The sequence below is a fragment of the Solea solea genome, chromosome 12, assembly GCF_958295425.1.
Source record: "Solea solea chromosome 12, fSolSol10.1, whole genome shotgun sequence".
Lineage (NCBI taxonomy): Eukaryota > Metazoa > Chordata > Actinopteri > Pleuronectiformes > Soleidae > Solea > Solea solea.
In genome coordinates, this window is record NC_081145.1 from 14,293,778 (window position 1) to 14,311,528 (window position 17,751).

The 17,751-nt window shown below is 38.0% G+C and overlaps 4 protein-coding genes across 5 annotated transcripts; 3 read left to right on the plus strand and 1 right to left on the minus strand.

The window, feature by feature from the left end:
- The first annotated feature begins 555 nt into the window (after positions 1-555).
- Positions 556-4,351, plus strand: idh3a (isocitrate dehydrogenase (NAD(+)) 3 catalytic subunit alpha). 2 transcript variants are annotated; one of them, XM_058646013.1, is made up of 12 exons: positions 632-700; positions 997-1,062; positions 1,724-1,786; positions 1,887-1,970; positions 2,118-2,232; positions 2,318-2,505; positions 2,642-2,775; positions 2,877-2,979; positions 3,063-3,127; positions 3,484-3,568; positions 3,688-3,840; positions 3,930-4,351. In XM_058646013.1, the coding sequence occupies exons 1-12, from the start codon at positions 674-676 to the stop codon at positions 4,011-4,013; spliced, it is 1,167 nt and encodes a 388-aa protein (XP_058501996.1). In that variant the 5' UTR covers positions 632-673; the 3' UTR covers positions 4,014-4,351. The 2 variants fall into 2 exon arrangements, with proteins under 2 accessions (XP_058501997.1, XP_058501996.1); XM_058646014.1 differs by lacking the exon at positions 997-1,062 and having other exon boundaries at positions 556-700.
- Positions 4,352-6,081: 1,730 nt separating this feature from the next.
- On the plus strand, positions 6,082-10,081 carry dnaja (DnaJ heat shock protein family (Hsp40) member A). Its single transcript, XM_058646012.1, has 8 exons — positions 6,082-6,320; positions 6,629-6,770; positions 7,822-7,996; positions 8,514-8,618; positions 8,705-8,932; positions 9,022-9,252; positions 9,352-9,452; positions 9,550-10,081. The coding sequence occupies exons 2-8, from the start codon at positions 6,639-6,641 to the stop codon at positions 9,763-9,765; spliced, it is 1,188 nt and encodes a 395-aa protein (XP_058501995.1). The 5' UTR covers positions 6,082-6,320; positions 6,629-6,638; the 3' UTR covers positions 9,766-10,081.
- Positions 10,082-12,139, minus strand: rps27l (ribosomal protein S27 like). Its single transcript, XM_058646020.1, has 4 exons — positions 12,013-12,139; positions 11,398-11,506; positions 10,418-10,528; positions 10,082-10,302 (listed from the first exon to the last, which is right to left on the minus strand). The coding sequence occupies exons 1-4, from the start codon at positions 12,016-12,018 to the stop codon at positions 10,274-10,276; spliced, it is 255 nt and encodes an 84-aa protein (XP_058502003.1). The 5' UTR covers positions 12,019-12,139; the 3' UTR covers positions 10,082-10,273.
- Positions 12,140-13,378: 1,239 nt separating this feature from the next.
- LOC131470289 (ras-related protein Rab-8B-like) lies at positions 13,379-17,711 on the plus strand. Its single transcript, XM_058646017.1, has 8 exons — positions 13,379-13,624; positions 14,815-14,875; positions 14,969-15,029; positions 15,116-15,193; positions 15,666-15,755; positions 15,855-15,920; positions 16,016-16,066; positions 16,620-17,711. The coding sequence occupies exons 1-8, from the start codon at positions 13,501-13,503 to the stop codon at positions 16,710-16,712; spliced, it is 624 nt and encodes a 207-aa protein (XP_058502000.1). The 5' UTR covers positions 13,379-13,500; the 3' UTR covers positions 16,713-17,711.
- The last annotated feature ends 40 nt before the right edge of the window (positions 17,712-17,751 follow it).

The window sequence follows — 17,751 nt, forward strand, 5'->3', positions numbered from 1 at the left end:
AGCTACTTGATTCATCCTCTTGGCGGCGCTGCACAAATGAATGAGGGGAAACTACTTTCAATACAATACATAGACTTTACTTTGTTCTCTTTGTTGTAAATACATAGTGAAATCCTGCACTTTTACCTTTTCACGGAGGTTTTTTTTTTCTTCAGTGAGATATAGTGATGCATCTTGCTACATATGGTTGTATTGTGATATTATTGGTATTGTGGACCATGTATCACATATTGTATCGTGAGGTACCCTGTGATTCCCACCCCTAGTACATATGTTTTGTATAACATACAAAAAAATAAGTGATTAATTGATCCAACATACCTATTTAAAATGGCTGATTTACCTATTTAAAACAAGCATGTGTAACAGAAATTGACATGAAAATAGACATTTCAGAATGTGTATTATGAAATGGGTCGTGATGTCTTTAATCGGTGAGTCCCCTTATAGATCGGTAGCGAAACGCTGCTTTATGGGATATTAGGATAAAAGGTTAAAAGTAGCGCAAGAGTGTGAAACGTGTTGAGACTTGTTTGCTTAACCAACACCCCGGAGCGGTAGGTGGCGGTAGTGCGCCAAAAGCTGTAAAAAAACGAAGAAGAAACGTAACCCTGACGAAGAAGCAGGAAGTATCCACCCCTCCTGCTGCAGTGTCGACCTTGGCTAGCTCAGGATGGCAGGAAAAGCATGGAGGTCAGCGGTATGTACTTCAAACCTAATTATTAATGTGTGTCAAACCAAACGCATGTCATTAAGTTCCAGTGTATTATTCTCTTGTTCTCTGAATGTCGTCCATGCAATCAAAGAGTGGCAGGGATGTCACGTACATTATCTACTCCGCTAACTTACTAGGTGCTAGCAACTGCTACTTGCCTCTCGTTACCATAGTAACGTGATTATTTACAGCTATTTAGCTTGCTATATCTGTTTAATGAGACGTTCTGAAGTTGAACATGTTAAAGCTACAGTGTGGCAATACATGTGTATCATCTACAGATTCTTAATCTGCTAAGACAGTGGGGTTTATCAGGCAATGCCAAGGATAAACTCAAGGCACAGGAAGTAAGTTAAGAATATACGCATTAAAAAGTTGACTTTGAAAATAGCTAGTTAGAAAAAATGTTACTTAAATCGTGAAATGAGCAGTTATTTTGCTGTTCTCCTGCGAATTACCACAGCTAAGATTAGGCATGGGATGGTATGACATGACGTTTCATGTCATGCTTATCCTTACCAAAATTAAGAATTGTAAAAAAAGAAATAAGTTAATAAGCTTTAAACTTATTTTAGATTATGAAATAGGTGTGTCTGTACTGTCATTGGGTTTGTATCCATACGCTTTATATGAATTAGGATCTTCCACAAACTTATGAATGTTGTGGAAATGTGTTTCATGAGACACCAGGCGCACTAATGACCAATAATTGACTTTGCACTGACTGTATTATGTTTTTGGGATCATCCTAAATGATGTATAATAAGGGAACACTTTGTGTCCAGATCACCTGTGGTGTACTGTGAAACACTGTGGTGCACAGTTATTGTATCATACATTCACCAGTTTATTTACTTCAGCATTTCTCTTCATATCATAACCTGGCCCTTCAATTGGTTTTTCCATTCAAATATATAGCCCATATATTATTTATGTTAGGAATAAGATGAGAGAGATGGATCGTGTTGGAGGGAAAATTATTTGATAATGATCTTTTTTGATTGAAAGGTATCACAGGTGGTTGGAGTTTTGATGAGAGAGACTCCACAGCCCAGGACATTTTTCCGTGGGGTAATTATCTTTTCTCTGCAAATTATATTTTGACTCTAAAGTGCATATTTATTATTGTATTATATCACTGCACTGGATTTGACTTTGTTCTGTTTTACAGATGCAAACTGTTACTTTAATCCCTGGTGATGGAATAGGGCCAGAGATATCCTCTGCTGTCATGAAAATATTTGAAGCAGCTAAAGTAAGTACTTGTGCAACATAGAAAAGTGTTATAGGCTATAACAAATAGTGTGGCAATGACCTCAGCATAGACACTAAAATTAATGATCAAACAATTCTTCATGTCAACTGATCTTGAACTTCTGTTGTGTGTACATTTTTGATTTAGGCACCTATTCAGTGGGAAGAGAGAAATGTTACTGCCATTCAAGGGCCTGGTGGAAAGTGGATGATTCCCCCTGATGCCAAAGAATCAATGGACAGGAACAAAATTGGCCTGAAAGGTTATTTTTGACTTAAAACCGACAATATACTAAATACCCAATTATCTGTTGCTAACTTGAAAACATTGTTCCATACTAATCTTAGGCCCTTTGAAGACGCCAATAGCTGCTGGTCATCCCTCGATGAACCTGCTGCTTAGGAAAACCTTTGATCTCTATGCCAACGTGCGTCCCTGTGTGTCCATTGAGGGCTACAAAACCCCCTACACTGATGTCAACCTGGTCACTATCAGGGAGAACACAGAGGGGGAATACAGTGGAATTGAACATGTGGTAAAAACATTTTAACAACACATTGCTAGTATAGTTTTCCCATTTCACAACGATTTAACCTCCCAGTTATTTCTGATTTAGTCAAATTCTTCAGTATTATGGTCGTACATTCACACACTATTTGCATTCATTTCAGATTGTTGAAGGAGTTGTACAGAGTATTAAGCTCATCACAGAGCAAGCCAGCGAACGCATTGCAGAATATGCTTTTGAATATGCCAGAAACAATCAACGAGCCAGTGTTATTGCTGTTCATAAAGCCAATATCATGTAAGTTGTATTTATTATACATATACATATGTTTTAGTGTCATTTTAAAGCAGTTAAAACGTTTTCATAATGTTTTTCTTTAAAAAAAAATCTTTTTACAGGCGTATGTCAGATGGTCTTTTCCTGCGGAAATGCAGAGAGGCTGCTGAAAAGCACAAAGACGTGAAATTCACTGAGATGTACTTGGATACTGTGTGTCTCAATGTAAGTCTCAATAAGTTTTGTTATGAAGTAGTCAAATGCTTTTACCAATTTTGTACATTTAAATTCTGTTCTGTTTTTTACAGATGGTACAAGACCCCACACAGTTTGATGTGTTAGTGATGCCAAATTTGTATGGCGACATCTTAAGGTAAAAATGTAAACAAAATACATTTGAAAGCAACCCACTGTATTACATTACCTGAAAATGCAGTTGTTCCTACAGCAAATACTACATTTTTGCATATGGATTGAATCAATTTTGCAGCATGTCATTTTGTTTAAATCTACATGTAGGTATGTGTTAATGGCAGGGAAGCAGACTAGCTAATGTATACACTAATGTGTAACAGGGACAGAAACTTTAACTTTAAATGATGTAGTTTTGTAGGACTAATTTCTCCAACCGTTCGGTATTATGTGCCTATTTAAGTTCTTGAAATGCCGTCCAGTAAATGTGGTGTGTGCACATCAGTAAAAGGGAATTGTATGCGTTTACGATTATAGTGATCTTTGCGCTGGACTCATTGGAGGTCTTGGTGTGACTCCCAGTGGGAACATTGGAGCCAATGGGGTTGCCATATTTGAGTCGGTATGTTGTTGTTATTCCCATTGATCAATCGAAGTCAAATTCACATTGGCAGCACATGCCACGTTTTTATGTTGAAATGCACTTTGTGATGATTCATTGTGATTCATTTCTTCTGTCAGGTTCATGGAACTGCACCAGATATAGCAGGTAAAGACATGGCTAACCCCACCGCCTTGCTGCTCAGTGCTGTCATGATGCTGCGCCACATGGGTCTGCATGGCCACGCGAAGAATATAGAAACTGCCTGCTTTGACACCATTCGAGACAAAAAGGTAATTTACTCCTCAAGACAGTGAGACACACACTTGTGTTTTGTTGGTTCCCTTTTCTGATCTTTGTGCTTATGTTTTCCTACTTTAAGGTTCTCACAAAAGACCTGGGTGGAAACTCCAAGTGTTCAGAATTTACTGACGCCATATGCCAAAGAGTGCGGGATCTGGAGTAAAAAGATATTAATGTTGCTGTGAGATAATTGTTGGTCTCTGTATTTCATCATGCCATGTCGTTATCTGTACATTATAAGCAAAATATGTATTTTAAAAAAAGACTTAGGGCTCGGGATACCTGAGTGTTTAATCTTTTCTGCACACTTCAAAGCACTGTCTTAAAACTATGGACCATCAGCAGCCGTATGTTGTATGTATTTATTCTATAACAGCTTAATCTATGATGGATATTGTCTAATTTCTTTTGGTTGTATTAAGCCTGCTTTATGTGACGTATTTGACATCATTCTCTCATCATTAAACACATGGTATAGATGCTACTGTTTTGCATCCTTCACGTCCTAGTGGTCTTTGCTGCAAATATCACCAATGTACATTATCAGAAATTGACATTCTGTCTTTTGTTATGCAATCTGTCTATTGTTATACAAATCTCTATAAGGTTCCTCCACTTGTGATTATTGAAGACATATTTCACAGTATTGTTGCAGCCATTAATAATCACTGTTTAAAGTAGATTTATTTACTCTTATATTCTTGTTTTTGTCAGTATACACAAGACTAAAACAAAAGTGTATGTTCTCAACAATTAAGAAATGTGCAAGCGTTATCCAGAAACATGGTGGTAATTTTTGATCGAGGCTTTCTATACATCAATGTGACAACAGGCACAACGATGCTTACTGATGAGGCCTGAAACAAGAACCTACTGAGTCAGTGATGTGCTATATTTACTTCACTGTCATCCAGAAACCGGACACCTTTACAATAGTGCACTTTGGAATACTCTGTGGAATGTATCCTGAAATGTCAGGTGCACTGCCTTGACTTTCCTTATGATTATGTCTGAACAAAACTACACCCTGAAGACTCAGCTCCTGTTGGTTTTTTGGTGTCTACGTTGCAGTGAAACAAAGAACTAAGTCTCTAGAGTCTCATAATTTGTTATAAATGATCACAGAATAATAGATACTTTTGTATCTCGCTGCTTGGTACAAACCTCTCAAGGGAGACTGATGCATTAAAAAAACAACGCAGCACTAGCTCAGATGGATATATCCTTTCAGTCTCCCTGCAGTGAAGAAATTCCAGTCATCTATCTTACCCCGAATGCAGCATGAATCTTTAATCAACGCTTCATGAGGAAACCCATGAATATGTTATGTCCTTAAAAGCAGCATTTAACCCCTCCGAGTCTGTGTCGGCCATTTTGAATTACAGCTAGGTGCCACTTTGCCACATCTATAAGTAAGAAAAATTGTTATTTCTGTTACTTGATTTGAACTAAAATACACTTGATCTGATAGTTAAACATTTGACTTGGTAATTTGTGAATATATGTTCCATACAAGCAAAGGAGAACAACAGCAATGTCAGGGCCATTTCAAGGACCAAGGAGTCTCCAACAGATCATTTATCATAATTCCTATGTCAAGATACACACCCCAACATTGTTATATTTGCCAAATAGCACCCCTCTGTGGAATTAAGAAGAAGTACAGCATGTTTGGGATAAAGAAAATTGGGATTTACAAAATGTTATAACTGTCAAATTACATGATGTGGGGTGTGTAGGGGAAGGGATGGTTATCAAAAGGTTGATAAAATTAAATACAGTAAACCTTATGCAGAAATACCTGCTTTTACATCAATAATAGTGCAATACAGTCAATATAGTGCCTTTTGTCATAACCAAGGTTGTTTTGTTTTGTTGGAAAAAAGTTCACCAACGAGCCTGTCTAATTTGACTGCAGCCTTGGACTTTGCCAGGAGAGGTCACTTGATTTGAAGCTTTTCCAAAGATTTTGGAAAAAAATAGCTCATATGGTTTAGTGCTTCACAAAAGCCTCATTCGCCTCACCATAAAAACAACCCCCTTACCTAAAGAGCACATCAAAGGCATATTAAAGCCAAAGTATTTAAAAGCAACGTATACACATATACAACATACATGAGTGGGATGCTCAAGTTCAGCCAGTAAAGCCTCTTAAATGTTACACAGTGGCCCTTTAAATTTACTATTGAATTCAAATTGTTCTTGTGAAAACACGTTTTTTTTTATCGTCTGGAGCTTTTCATTAATGTCTTCTTAATAGTTGCGAAATCAACGAGCCCCGCCCCCCCCCAACCAGCACCTTCTTGAATAAATTGTTCTTACGCCCCTGTTCGTAGCCAACCTAACATCCGGCCCCGCTGTCTCGATCTCTCCAGAAAGTTCTGCACAGTGGGCGAATATAAAAGCCAGCCATCCTCCTCTTACTCAGCGTGCTCACGTCGACACAGAGCTGGGACAGCTGCTTCTCCCGGTAAGTTGTTAAACTATCATACAAAGTGCTCGAATGTTTCGTTTCACGGCTCATTAATGCTCATAGTTTAATAAAGCTTAACGTATAATTTCGTTCTCAGTGTGCAGGTAACGTAACCACATACTGCCCATATGGATACACATGCTATGTTAAACTGTATTTTTTAACCATCAGATAACAAGTTGTTTTTTGTTCAGTTGGGCCGGAAGGTGTTAAATACAGGCTTTTTTTTAACATTAACAAAAGCACCAAGTAACAGCTTTTTATTTGGTACGTTCTTGTATGTTTCGTTATTTTTTATGTTTTAGCTTGGTCACCATGGTTCACGAAACCGGCTTCTACGATCTCCTGGGTGTTGACCCCAAAGCCTCACCGGAGGAAATCAAGAAAGCCTACAGGAAACTGGCTTTGAAATACCACCCGGACAAGAACCCCAGTGAAGGAGACAGGGTTAGTATAGAGACCATCATGGTGTTCATGCTGCTGTTAATAGTCTGCTGAAAGTGCTTTTCTAATTTTAAACCCGCACGCCTGTTCGAACAGACATGTGGAGACTTTCTGATGTAGCCGCAGCAGTGAGCTCGTGTTTCTGGTCACAATAGTGGTTGAACGGTTTGGGCTAAATATCAACATTTTTATGTTAATTTTTTGTTCAATATTCACAGTATTGGTAGATTCAAATCGTGGTGGAACACAAACACGTGACGTGCTGTTCTAAACATTCAGTTCATATTTTCATAATTTCAACACACAAAAAAAACAGAAAAATGATCACAATAGCCATGCCTGTGTTAAATAAATAATCAATAAAAACGCATCCAATAATATTATTATTGTTGTTGTTGTTATTGTTGTTTTTATTATTATTATTATTATTATTATTATTAATAATAATAATAATAATAATAATAATAACAATAATAAAATCTTGCTGTAAACAATTTCTTACACTTGAAATAGTTATATAATTCAGTTGTGGCACAAATTTACTGTAAACTTTGAATTTGCTTATTGCTTTGTTTCTCATTTCAATTTGATTTGATAACAATTTCTTGTTCAGCCCCAGAAGTGAAAGTGAGTACATGTGCCAACTATCAAAAAGCCTAGTCGATAAATCGCGTACGAAATTCATCGTCAACTATTTTGATAACCCATTAATACGTTTGATTTAATGAATTAAAATAAGTTCTCAGATTTTTCAGCTTCTTAAATGTGAATATGTTTAATTGCTCCATGACAAAGAAATCATTAAAACTGAGTCATTTTTGTCTGTGGACAAAACAAGATATTTGAGAACATCAATATTTCCATGATCAAAAAAAATTAAAAATAAAAAATTTACTGGACCAAACAATTACACGGTCCATTGTGAAATTAATCGACAAACTAGACTTCTATTGTAAGGGCCCATGAGCTGGGCAAGAACTGTTCACATTGGTTTGATTATGAAAGCTTTAAATAGCCTTGTTTTCTAAAGTGACTCTGGTTTTTATTTCCACAGTTCAAGCACATATCTCAAGCATATGAAGTTCTGTCAGATCCAAACAAGAGAGACTTGTATGACCAAGGAGGAGAACAAGCCATCAAAGAGGGTGGCATGGGTGGAGGATCTTCACCAATGGACATTTTCAACATGTTCTTTGGAGGTGGTGGCCGGATGCAAAGAGAGAGAAAAGGTAAGACTGCATTGCTCCATGTGGACATGTAACACAGAGATTTCACCACAGGACTTTCCATTTAGTCTGTTTTCTGCTATAAAACTAACATTTGTGCAAAGACATGTTTCGTTCGACATGTCCATTCAGTGCAGCACTCCTGACTTCTGGGTAAAGCGTCACAACAAAATAAACTATGCAAAATCCACACACCACTACTCATGTTGTTTCCCGATTTCCGTTTATATGCACATCCAAGAAAATCAGATAATCACATTGCATGGTTTTGTCTTTTTCTGTTTTCAATGATTGCTGTTTTTCAGTTCCCTGTTTCTAAATGGTAATTGGGAAACGGCTCGATTTTGTTTTTATTATCTCAATATTAAAATCCGGTTGCTGGATTTACAATTGCTTTAATTCACATCCATTTTTACCACTTTATTATTACTTATTTAATTTTTGTTTCACATACAGGATGTTTGAAACTTTATAATTTTTAATTTTCTGTGACTTTGCATTTTTTGTCCTTTTGCTGTAGGGAAGAACATTGTCCACCAGATAGGGGTCACACTGGAGGAGTTGTACAATGGTTCCACCAGGAAGCTTGGACTCCAGAAAAATGTAATTTGTGAAAAATGTGAAGGTATGTTTTGGCTTCTTGTGTTTTAATCCCATATCCAGCTGTGTTTGCTTATAAGGTAGTTGCTAAATGACTTAATTCTGTGACAGGTTATGGTGGAAAGAAAGGTGCCTTGGAGAAGTGCTCCAACTGTAAGGGAAGGGGAGTACAAGTTAGGGTGCAACAGATTGGACCAGGCATGATTCAGCAGATCCAAAGCATGTGTCCAGATTGCCAGGGACAGGGAGAGAAATTCAACTCCAAAGACCGCTGCAAAAACTGCAGTGGACACAAAGTAGAACGCAAGAAGAAAGTTCTTGAAGTTCACATTGACAAAGGTAAGTGTTCTTCTTCTAAGACATTATTTGTGTAGTAGTAAAATATGTCTTTAATAGCAAACTAAGCAGAAGGAAAATGTGTTGTGCAGGCATGAAAGACGGTCAGAAAATTCCATTCAACGGAGAAGGTGACCAGGAGCCTGGACTTGAACCTGGAGATGTGATTATTGTGCTGGACCAGAAGGAGCATCCTGTTTTCCAAAGACAAGAGGATAATTTAATAACAAAGATGAACATCAAACTTGTTGAAGCTCTGTGTGGTTTCAAGAAAACTATTCAAACATTAGACAACAGAATGCTTGTCATCTCCTCACAGCCAGGTAACTGAATAAAAATTACCTGGTCCTCAGATTGTGTTTGATTTCTGGAAGTAAATATTTTTTAATTACTATTTCATTTATGTGTTTTTATGTCGACAGGTGAGGTAATAAAAGATGGTGACGTGAAGTGTGTTCTGAATGAGGGCATGCCAATTTACAGAGACCCATGTGATAGGGGGCAGCTATTTATTAAATTCAAGGTAAGCGACTGACATGGTTTTATCTACGTGACCCAAAAATTCTCATGTTGTAGGTAGACCAATTAGTTGAGCTTATTTTATGTTATTCTGCATGCAGGTGGAATTCCCAGAAAAAGACTGGCTTCCTGAGCATCTCATGTTCCAGCTGGAAAGACTTCTTCCTGAGCGAGAGGATGTGATGGTCACTGATGACATGGAAGAGGTGGATCTGCATGAGGTGGATGAGCAGACACAACAGAGAAAACACAGTGGGGAAGCATATGAGGAAGATGAAGATCACCCGAGGGGGGGAGTGCAGTGTCAGACACAGTGATTGTAGTCTGCGATGCAATTAATTGTAGGGTTTAAGTGTAGTAATGCACCATAGCACAATCATATAATGTTACAATGTTGTTTTTGTTCTCTCTTCCTAGAACACCTATGCAAGTGCAGTACCCATTTCATGTTTGCTCAGAATAATATTCTTGTTGACTACTCATGTGCTCACTGTATTTAAAATCCATGTCTTTATGTATGTTTGAAATGTTTTCATTCAGAAGCTGATTTTTGTATGCTTTCTGTGAAGGTAATTCAGCCATGACAGACCACTTTTTGGTTGTTTCTCAATAAAAGTCCTGGAGTGCTGACAATTTTATGAGTAAGGGTCTTTATTGATGTTGTGATGAAACATTACTTTAAAAGTTTTCAAGTATGTTAAAGAAATTGATCATAAAGATTTGTACAGTGACATCATTTGTCATTAATGAATGAACAGCTGCTTTGTAATCAAAGGAAAAATAAACAGCATGGTTTCAGGACTCCATTTTGTGGGTAGGCCATTATTAATGTTGCTTCCTCCTGAAAGAGCAACCTGCAAAAAACAAAATTTAGTTTCCAAATTAGAAACATGTCAAGTACCTTTCTGTTACAATACTCAAAAGTACAGCACGTAGCACAATTAATACACAGGAAAGGGGATGTATTACCCTCTGTCAGTCTGGCCTTTCCTCCTTTTGGCTGGCACAACACAGTAGCACATCCCACACAGAGAACTACACTCTGTGCATGGCTGAACACAGTTGTGATTTTGTAGCAGCCTGTGAAGATATTAGGTTAAAACAAGGGGATTAGGGTTGAAGAATTTTGAATAAATATCTCATTGCAATTTGTTTGGCAGGAATTGTCTGTAGAATAAGATATGTATAGATCAAGACAATCTATTGTTCAGTCCTAAAAGGGATTGTAATAACGTGCATTCATGCCATTAGTGGTAGAAGACCAGTCAACATCCTGATGCAGAAATATGTTGAATACAATGTAAAAACACTACTCCACCAGTAAATGCCTCATATTCTCAAGTTCATAATCAAATAATGGGGCATTGATAAGGGCTGTTCAAAGGGTCACAATGTAAACATTTGTATCAGTATATGAATAAAGTGTAAACATTTCAAGAACTTAAGCTTTATTTAATAAAAAAATAGTAAAGCTTAACAGACTGAATCAAATTTTCAGTACAGGTTGGTTAGAGATACTTGAGGTTTGGATTCTTACAGATGACATCACGACCGGTTGCCACCTATTTTTTTACATTTAATATGTTCACTAAGAATGTTTAGCATTTAACATGTTTAGCATTTTTGGTAACAGATGTAAATGTTGGTAACACATTTTTGTAACATTTCAACATTTTTTGTAATGTTAGTTTGTCTGTTTTGGTTGATATTCAACCAAAAAAATGTGCAGATCCTCATTTATATCTTTCTCAATCTTATGAAAATAAACCAAATGAATGTAGATTACTGACATAAGGTTCCACCTGGTATGCATCTAAGAATCTAAGAACAAAATACATCATTTTACAATTATTACAATAACCTTTCTAAGGATAATCACGACAGGCAATGTTCATGTGTGTTAAATGTGAGAATAACAGGAGGGTTAACTTCTGATATCAATCACTCACCTGGACACTTCACGTCCATAAAGTAGGAGTTTGGACTCTGAACAAGCCTTTTCTTTTTGTGTTGTCTTCTCTCGAAGTCGATGGCAGGGTGGAGGAGGTCTTTAGCCAGCTTAAGTTAATGTTATATATACACATCATATTAGATCGGACAGCCTGTTTAAGGTCACTTTAATCCGTTTTGTTCACATCTTAGTGCAACAGAAGAGTGTCCAGTGATTTATAATATATCAATCTGATAAATTACATGTTTTCCTGATCTCATTTTACATCAAATCTCACTCTCGTTCAGACAAAATGGCTAATAACTAACACCAGCCAAAACACACTAGCTGTGTTTTTCTTTTTCAGTAACATTATTAAACGAATGTTCAGTTTTGGAGCAGACTGGTATTTGGTAAAAAATAAAGGCAGGGATTAGTTCTTTTCATCCCAAACAAGTTTAATACTCAGCAAATATTCGCTCGTCCGCGTCGAACTAAAGCTACGTTAGCTAACTTGTGCTCCATGTGCTGCCGCTGCTACATCAACAACATACTTCGACAACAAAAAGCCCGACAGGTGACAACACGACACGTTTATTTACGCAATAGACGAGTGGAAAACTTTTCAACTTACAGGCATTTTCGCTGTAGTAGCCTAGCCTAGCTTTACAGCGCATACGTGTGCTGTCAGTGTAGAGACGGCTGTGTGTGTGCGTGTGCGTGTGCACGTGCGTGTGTGTGGGAGGGCAATGTAATGGAGCTGTCAACAACAACAAACTCCACGCCAAAACTGAAACGACACGTTTGGACAAATCAGGCATATAATACGTGAGCGTGGTAAGTGAGAAATGATTAAAGGGAAACCAGTTTTTGTTTGTATTTTGTTTTATTTGTCACAGCGTGGAGGTACAGAAGCCCATATTCATATTAAAAGTTGCATTATGTTGGAGAAAATGTAATGGTACACATTCAACAGTATATGTTTGTGTTAAGTAATTTATTCAGGTCGGTGGAAGTACAGACAAATGCAGAACTACACGTAGTCCTGCGCCACTTTCTCCCTCTAAACTACACAGACCATAACACGTAAGGTTGCCAGGTCTGCATGTCGAGTCGAAACTAACCCTAATAGCCATCAAACCGTTTCCAATGGCAACAAATGCAGCCCCTAACCCTGCAAAACCAACACTAATAATATATAATTGCTGCAACACTACTTTTAAAACATTCCCAAAGTTTTGTTGTAATATCTATAAAGACAGCACAAAACATCACATGTCTAGTCTAGTGTGTGTTAGCCTTAAAGGCAGTTTACCCTAATCCACTATAGCTGTGTTTCCATCATGGTACAGTTCAATTTGGTACAGTACGGTACAGTTTTGAGGGTTAAAGTCCTCGGTCAGGCTTGCAATTTGACTGACAACAGTATCTATGTAGCGTGACATACCAGTGTGCCACCAACGAACAACTCAACACAATAGAACGTACAACACTGAGGACATCCAGCACCTGTTTTTTTCTTCTGCTCGGTTTGTGGCTGCTTGTCTCAACAAGACGTCAAGCCGTGTGAGAATGGACTGTGGGTGTGAAAGAAACACCAGAAGCAAGGGAGTGACACTTTAATGTCGCCCAATCAGCTGACTGTCGTGGGTCTAGCTCCACCTGTACCGCAATGTTACTCTGGTACCCCAAGGGAAGGGAAAAGAAAAATGGAAGGGTTGGGGCCGGGTATTTTGTTACTATACTTAGTGGAAGTGCAAAGAAATACGTGCCACACCGCACTGTACCAAACCGGTTCGGTAAGGCTTGTTGCCTTTTTTATTTTTTTAACTAGAACAACTTACACTTTCTTATCTTGGTCTTTGTCTTATGTGCAAAAAGTCAACCTAACCAGTAATAAGTAAATCGACATGCGGTATCCTAATTCTCCGGAAAATCGCGAACCTGGCAACCATGAACGCACCGCTCAACGTGACGTCACTCTCCTCGGCACCGGTCTGCTGCCGCTGCCGCTGCCAGTCTGCCACAGTCAGACAGCTGAGGATTTCCAGGCGGTGGATCCGCGTCTCAGCTCAGCAAGGCCTTGTTAAATCAAAAACGTTCGAGTCTCCGTTGTGTTTAAATGGCGAAAACGTACGATTATCTCTTTAAGCTGTTGCTCATCGGAGACAGCGGTGTCGGCAAGACATGCCTGCTGTTCAGATTCAGCGAGGACTCCTTCAATACCACCTTCATATCCACAATAGGTGAATACTCTGCAGCCGCCCCTAAGCATAAATCTGACATACTGTACTGCATGCCCGTATTAACCGATTGCAATGCTTTACTGCCTGATGTGTGTCATAATATACTTAGAAACATGATATAATGTGTAGCATATTGTACAGAGGGAACATCAAATCAAGACAAACTGATAATGATGATCTCCTGTCCTTGGTGGTTCAGTAACGGCTAATATAGAATGATATCTATTAGACTATAATCCAGATGTTTGACCTTTGGAAAACCCTTACTGAAGTGTGAGGCCTTTTAGAATAATTCTAATACTGCCATACGCTTTGTTACTGCAGCTAGTTTTGATGTGACTATAAAAAATGATGTCCTTCAGCAGACTGACAGATTATACATTCATTTAAGATAACAAAGGACAAACTTTTGTAAAGCACAGCACATTTGTGACGAGAGGATATGTTGAAGTGAGAGCAAAAAATAGAATTATCAAAAGCAAATACACCATAAGCCCATTTAATGCAGTGACTTCTTTGATGCAAAGCTTTTGGTCACATGACCTTCATCTTGTTTCGATTTGGACTTGTCGTGTGAAACTGTTAAGTATTTTCTTACACATTCTACCCATACAGTTAATAGCGAAAAATGTATTTATTGAAAATTCAAACAATAAAATGAATCACATTGTTGGTCGTTTCATTCTATTGGGTACATTTAATATTCTCGAAGCAGAATTCTCCAAAACTCAGCCCTCATATACTTCCTTTGGAAATGACTTTGTGATGCATATTGACACTTTGAAGCTTGTTAATAATAACACATGTACAGAGCTCATAGAAATAACCAAGAACCCATTTAGTGAGGTTTAGATTTATACCCGTACCCCGGTTTAATTTATGAATTATTTATTTTCACTCTCTCTTTTCTATATCCATGATGGTATGCAGTGTTATTTGCATGGATGAATATATATACTCACATTTATACCTTGTTTTGGATCGAAGCATATCGAAAACATCGAAACATACTTGCATGGATCGAAGAGTTCAGAACATACATTTTTGATTAGATAACAAAGGACAGCCACTGTGCAGGGAAATGTTTGTTTTGTAGAAATGTGAGACATGATGCGATAACCTCTTAACTAATCAAAGCAGCAAGAATCAACTTATAGAGTTCATGTCTGTGATTGTTTATTTAAATTCAGGAATAGACTTCAAAATCAGAACAATAGAGCTGGATGGGAAGAGAGTCAAACTTCAGATTTGGTGAGTGTGATTTGACTTTTTTCTCTTTTTAAATCTGAGATTGACACAACTGTCCATCCACCTACAATCTGATACGATTTCTCCTTCTTCTAGGGACACTGCAGGACAAGAGAGGTTTCGAACCATCACCACAGCTTACTACAGAGGGGCTATGGTGAGTCAACTCTTCTTTCCACACTTTATCACTCTGTGTGTGTGTTTCATGTCAGATTATGGACATTGTTTGTTTTTCCTTCACAGGGTATTATGTTGGTCTATGACATCTGCAACGACAAGTCCTTTGAAAACATAAAAAACTGGATTAGAAACATTGAAGAGGTGAGCTGTGACTTCTCATGTGCTATATGTAAGTTTGTACCACCATTTTTTTATCCAGTATTTGCATGAAGAGCTATTTTACTTACCACTTTAACAGAGGAAGTGCTGGCTCAGCACCAAACTACTTCCCTTTTGCTGCCCAAGAGCTGTATCCATCTATGGAGGGGAAAGCCTAACTCCTGTTTTCAGATACTGAGTCACTGTTGCATCCGGTCTGAAAAGTACCGCTGCTCTGTCGTTGTCTTGGAAACAACACAAATGCGGAAGCTCCTCTCAGGCGACAACAACAAAGCAGTCAAATCTCATACATAGCCACTTACACTTAACTTACAATATATTGGTAGCTGGACTAAAACTAGAAAAGATGTTGATAAATGAATCAGACTTCGAGAAATCCCACACACAAAACATTTTGTTCACATTGTACAGAATATCACACTTTGCATAAAGAATCTTTTTTTATTTCCGCCAGCATGCCTCGTCTGATGTGGAGAAGATGGTCTTGGGTAACAAATGTGACATGGCTGACAGGAGACAGGTGTCCAAAGACAGAGGGGAAAAAGTGAGTGTCTGCAGCTGGTCCTGATACAAATTCACACGCTGCATACTTTCACTTCTTTGCACAGAGTGACGTTAACGCTGCCATTTTTGTCTCACTCAGTTGGCTATTGACTATGGAGTTAAATTCCTGGAAACCAGTGCTAAGTCTAGCATAAATGTAGAGGAGGTAAGCAGAAACGTCACACTCTGACCACATATAACATAAATGATTATTTATACACATATATTTGTCCTTTGCTTTTGTTTTTCCTGTCACTCCAGGCTTTTTATACAATGGGAAGAGACATACTACATAATCTGAGCTCAAAGACGGTAAGTGTTTAAAAATTTCTTAAAATAGACGCGACAATCTGTGTGAAAGTCTTCTTTTCGTGCATTAACTTTTAGATATAAATAAATGGCTGTTAAATTCAAACCGTTGTCAAATAAGTTCTCACAATGCTGATGAATTCTATCAGATCTCATGTTGCCTCACAGCATAACTGTGCTGCACACAGGAAGTGATTTGTTTTATGCCAAGACAGACGTAGTATACATACAGCATATGCACAACATTGCACGAGTAAAGAGAGGCGGCTGCAAACAGGTGGGAGTATGACTGAAAACACAAAGAAGTTCACATGAAAAGGTTTCAGAAGTACATTCTCCTGCTTAATGAAACCCAGTCTTTCAACAGTTAAACAGATCAACACAAACACTCCCTCTGTCTGGTCTGACAATCAGCTGTTTTCAGGGGAAGGACACAGCATACACATAATGTTTCTGTCCATGAAGACCAAACAGAGGCAGAATAATAACATCAGCAACAAGAAATTGTTATGCTATATGCATTTAATTGTTTGACTGTAATGTCTTCCTGTATTAGACCGACACCAGTGCCGGAGCGTCGGGCAAACCAGTCAAGATCACTGAGAAGAAGTCCAAGAGGATTAAAATCTTCAAGTGTTCGCTCCTCTAGGCTTCTTAACTCCAGTTTTCGCATCTCACTGCTACTGTGACTCTGCTGTTTTGGAGCCTTACTCCCTGCTGGACACCTTCACATCAGCGGCGGCGGCGGCGGCACTCATCATAATCAGAGAGCCTTATAGCCAGCTGAAGCTAACAGGTTCACAAGTGCTTGAAATGCAATCCTGATCAGATGACCAGAGGTGCATCAGGGACAGCTGAGGCCTGATGCTGTATATCCGCTCATGCAAAAGACCTGTGTGTGTGTGTGATGGTCAGCAGTCGTCTGCTCACAGAAGGGAGTGATTCTTTTGGCTTTCTTTATACCTCTGATGGAAAAATCTCAGTAACACATAGTTGTCTTATTATTTTATAAAAGAATGAATACATTTTTTTTTTTCATCTGATGTAGCATACTTTCATACGCACTACCTATTATCCTGTTCAATATGATTCTTGAGACTCAAAGCACTGATTGTATGTGTCTGTGTGATTTCACGTGTGTAAATAGGCTTATGGGCTGTGCTTATTCATGTGTGCCAAGAAGGAGTAATGTTACAGAAAAAGGCTAAAGTATTTATGAATACAACCTACTGTATTGTAATGTTTTTCTTTTTTCCTCTTTTCTATTCTTTTTTAAAAATATTTATACAAAGTGAATTATGCAAGTGTCAGTTTTTGCATGGAAGGTGTAGGGTCAACTTTGAGTGGGTCAATATTGAGCACATTTTTAAGTATTTGAAAAGAAAAAAAAGGGTTACAGACAGTGTTTCAAAGTGTCTGACGTGTACATGTATAGGTCATTCATTGTGTTTGTGGTTAGCATAGTGGGAGTTGTGTATATGCTTTATTTTCACTGTGAAACTATAGACATCACACTGGTTCCCCTCTACATCTCCACTATGAAAACACAGTGACTTGGGAAAGCTGTGATGTGAATGGTTGTCTTTGTAAGCTGCTGCTGTGTTACACCAATGAAAAGTAAAGATGGTAAAGAAAGTGTCTTTTTCAACAGTAGTGTTTTCACTATTTTGTGACTGATATTTACTGCA

Coding starts and splice junctions, on each gene's coding strand:
- LOC131470289 (XM_058646017.1), top strand. CDS start 13,501: ATGGCGAAAACGTACGATTATCTCTTTAAGCTGTTGCTCATCGGAGAC. Junction 14,876..14,968: donor AGAGTCAAACTTCAGATTTG/GTGAGTGTGATT, acceptor TCCTTCTTCTAG/GGACACTGCAGGACAAGAGA. Junction 16,067..16,619: donor ATAATCTGAGCTCAAAGACG/GTAAGTGTTTAA, acceptor TTCCTGTATTAG/ACCGACACCAGTGCCGGAGC.
- rps27l (XM_058646020.1), bottom strand. Junction 10,529..11,397: donor TATGGACGTGAAGTGTCCAG/GTGAGTGATTGA, acceptor ATATCTTCACAG/GCTGCTACAAAATCACAACT. Junction 10,303..10,417: donor AAAGGCCAGACTGACAGAGG/GTAATACATCCC, acceptor TGTTTTTTGCAG/GTTGCTCTTTCAGGAGGAAG.
- idh3a (XM_058646013.1), top strand. CDS start 674: ATGGCAGGAAAAGCATGGAGGTCAGCG. Junction 1,063..1,723: donor ATAAACTCAAGGCACAGGAA/GTAAGTTAAGAA, acceptor TTTGATTGAAAG/GTATCACAGGTGGTTGGAGT. Junction 2,776..2,876: donor GTTCATAAAGCCAATATCAT/GTAAGTTGTATT, acceptor ATCTTTTTACAG/GCGTATGTCAGATGGTCTTT.
- dnaja (XM_058646012.1), top strand. CDS start 6,639: ATGGTTCACGAAACCGGCTTCTACGATCTCCTGGGTGTTGACCCCAAA. Junction 6,771..7,821: donor ACCCCAGTGAAGGAGACAGG/GTTAGTATAGAG, acceptor TTATTTCCACAG/TTCAAGCACATATCTCAAGC. Junction 7,997..8,513: donor GATGCAAAGAGAGAGAAAAG/GTAAGACTGCAT, acceptor CTTTTGCTGTAG/GGAAGAACATTGTCCACCAG.